At 31.4% G+C, this 3562-nt stretch overlaps 1 protein-coding gene across 1 annotated transcript in view; it reads left to right on the top strand.

Moving 5' to 3' along the window:
- LOC107704867 (FYN-binding protein-like) overlaps positions 1-3562 on the top strand; it is a 14214-nt gene that overhangs the window by 9417 nt on the left and 1235 nt on the right. Inside the window, exons 10-14 of the mRNA XM_016507887.1 lie at positions 224-264; positions 603-675; positions 1464-1563; positions 1639-1801; positions 1877-1907. Coding sequence (XP_016363373.1) covers positions 224-264; positions 603-675; positions 1464-1563; positions 1639-1801; positions 1877-1907 — 408 coding nt within the window. The remainder of the gene's footprint in view (positions 1-223; positions 265-602; positions 676-1463; positions 1564-1638; positions 1802-1876; positions 1908-3562) is intronic.

The raw sequence follows: 3562 nt of genomic DNA, 5'->3' as shown, positions 1-3562 counted from the left end.
TTTTATAAAATAGTATAGTCATTTATATTATATTTATATAAAAAAGTATATTGTGTCATATTTAAAAAAAAAAACGAATCTGTGCAAATTCCACACTGATAGGTGACAGTCTAAAGTCATAAAGTTTTTAAGTAAATGAATATTATTCAAAGTGCCTTTTAAGCTGAAGCACATATATAGTAGATTTACTGTCATCTGCTGTAATGTTACTGCTGTTTTACAGCTTTCCACCTCCACCTCCTCCAGACCCCACTGCATTTAATGGTGTGTGTGAGTACTACTGTATTCTAACTATACATTAATATAACATATGAATTTAGTATAAGCATAGATATGAATAATCTAACAGCACTGGATTTATTTAACATTCAGAAATGCATAAAATATACAATTATTGCTTGCTTGTATTTAATGGTTGAGTGTTGTAGCTTGGTGCTAGCAAAGCCAAGAGCATTGAATTGATTCTCAGAGAATCCATGAACAATGAATGCACAAAAACGTTTATCTTGAATGCAGTGTTGTTGCTTTGGATTAAGGTTATCTGCCATATTCATAAATGTAAATGCTCCACTCAGAGCCTTTTTTTGGTGTCTGTCCAACAGGTGCCACTGATGAGGCATATGATGACATTATTCCAGCAGACTTCCCTCCTCCTTCATCTCCTAAAAGGTTAGGGTTAGGGTTAGGTTATTTTTCTTTTTTTTTTCATATTATTTTAGTAAGCAAATTTGTAAAGTGCCCTTTCCCATGCACCTTTAATATTTTGGCAAGTAACTTTTAAATTTTGGCAAGTCATTAAGTCGGTAAGATTTTTTAAAAGTCCTTATGCTCACCAAAGCTGCATTTATTTGAAAAATACAGTAAATCAGTCATATTTTGAAATATTAATTATTATATTTTTATATTATTATATCTTTGTGGAAATTGATATTTTTTCAGTATTCTATAATGAATAGAAAGTTCAAAAGAACAGCATTTATTACAAATGTGGCAAAAAACAATACATTTTTACTGATCCCAAGCTTTTGAATGGTTGCTTAAATCACTTAATAATATCTAAAAGTCATTGCATTATATAACAAAATATCAAAACAAGTCATTTATTGTATAAAAAAAAAAGTTATGTAGCAATACATTTCTCAAAAAGAAGTTTAAAATTATCTTCAAATGAAAAAAAAAACAACAACAATAAACACTCATGTTTGACATCAAAATAAGGACATTAAAAAAATAATATTTTCCATAAAGAAAATGAATCCTACAGTGGGACCATGCAGGATATTTACATCTTGATATTTTTTTCCACAACAAGTAAGCACATTCACAGAGTTCTGGTTATTTGATGTGTTGTAACTTTTAATCAATTGAATGTGTCTTTGCTGAATAAAAGTATGTAATTTTTGAGCCTTGCTGACCTCAAACGTTTGAATGGTAGTGTATGTTAAGTCTCTCTTTTACCGCAGCTTTCGAAAGTTCAGCTCAACAAGACAGACAAACGAGATGGACCCGAAGAAAAAGAAAAAGTTTGAGAAGGAGGAGAAAGAGTTTAGGAAGAAGTTTAAAGTAAGATGCATTTGTTTGATGGATGGTAAGTGAATGACTCTGTATACTACTAACCCTCATTGCTTCTTCTTGCAGTATAATGCGGAAATCAAAGTGCTGTATCAAGCTACTGTTCTCCAGTCGCTGTCTATAAAGAAGTTTGGTAATAAAGACTTGCCAGTCAAACCTGGAGAAATCATTGATGTGATAGTTCATCCAGTGGATGACAAAATCATTGGCCTGAACAGCGAAGGAAAATGTGAGTTGATTTAGGACATAATACATGTCCTAGCAGAAGAGGAAACTCTTATTAATTATTCTGTCTCTCTTTCAGTTGGCTATGTGGCGACTGCTAATTTGGAGCAGTAAGTATAGTCTTCCTGTTCTATTTCTATTCTGGTTAGACGATGTTTTGCATGAAAACATTTCTTCACCCTAGCCAATAGATACAGGTTTTGCATTTCTAAGCACACTTGGCTTATTTGATATGCCTAAATGTTGGTGAATATTAGTGAATGTTGAGTAATTATTGTGTAAAATTCAGCAATGCCATTTTGATTTTATATCAATGGTCGATCAGTTTGACCTAGGGCTGGACAATAATTCAATATCAATATGTATCAGTTAGCTAAACGTTTTACTAAAATACTATATGCATTTAGCCCTATGTGACGTCTGTTTTTATATTGTTTGTCAGCACACATAGCCTAAGTTACTATGATCAACTAGCTGAGTAGACAAATATAAATGTTTATTCATAACCATGCTAAAAATAAGTCAATGTTAGCTGATGCTAACTGTCTAGCTAACGAGCTTGCTGGTGCTAAATTTAGGTAATTTTTTTTTTAAATAAAGTCCAAATATTATAATTCAACCACCTAGTTGATTACATCTGAGAGAAAAAGAAAGGATGTGATGTTCAGAACATGGTAACTACAGTAATTATCAAAGTGGGAAGTGATGCCCTCTGGGGGCATTTGGCCAGGGGTGGTTTTATACCACAGACAGGGTTTGAGAAGAAAAAAATCATTATGAAAATATAATGATATTTTCCTTATTATATTCATTATTTCCTTATTGGTTATTTTGGTAAAATCCCAGGTATTTTGAGCAATAGGATTATAAAAAAATATATGCTAATATAAAATTAAATGATAAAAGTAGCCTATATAAAACTGCAAAATAAACATTCATCTATCGGTACTTTTTACTTAAGTACATAAAAAATCAAGTACTTTTGTACTTTCACTCGAGTAAAATTGAAAACTGAGTACTTTTACTTTTACTGGAGTAATATTTTATTATACGTATCTATACTTTTACTCAAGTACTTGATTTGTGTACTTTGTCCACCACTGATTTTATCTGATAAAGAAGCGTTCATGAGCGGAGCTGATTTGATTACAGTCGTTACTGGAGAAACCGCTAGTTCTGCCGCTCTCAAAGCGCCTCCTGCTGGCAGAAAATCAGTTTGCATTTTCAATAATAAGCCGTCTCCAGCAATATGTTTTTGTTGTTGCCCTTTTTTTTTTTTTCTGCAGCAACTCGGAGCACTTTTCATACTCTTTATACTGGCTAAAGCACATTTGTTTCAATCTATAAGAATAATCAGCCTACACTACCAGTCAAAAGTTTTTGAACAGTAAGATTTTCGTTTTTTTTTTTTGTTTTTTTTTTAAGAATTCTCTTTTGCTCACCAAGCCTGCATTTATTTGATCAAAAGTATAGCAAAAACAGTCAAATTTTGAAATATTTTTACTATTTAAGTTAACTGCTTTCTATTTGAATATATTTTAAAATATAATGTATTCCTGTGATCAAAGCTGAATTTTCAGCATCATTACTCCAGTCTTCAGTGTCACATGATCCAGAAATCATTCTAATATGCCGATTTGCTCCTTATCAATATTTAAAACAGTTGAGTACATTTTTTTAGGATTATTTGATGAATAGAAAGATCCAAAGATCAGCATTTATCTGAAATAAAAAGCTTTTGTAACATTATACACTATTCCATTCA

The sequence above is a fragment of the Sinocyclocheilus anshuiensis genome, unplaced genomic scaffold (assembly GCF_001515605.1).
Source record: "Sinocyclocheilus anshuiensis isolate Anshui unplaced genomic scaffold, SAMN03320099.WGS_v1.1 scaffold117, whole genome shotgun sequence".
Lineage (NCBI taxonomy): Eukaryota > Metazoa > Chordata > Actinopteri > Cypriniformes > Cyprinidae > Sinocyclocheilus > Sinocyclocheilus anshuiensis.
This window is presented reverse-complemented; position numbering and strand designations above follow the sequence as displayed.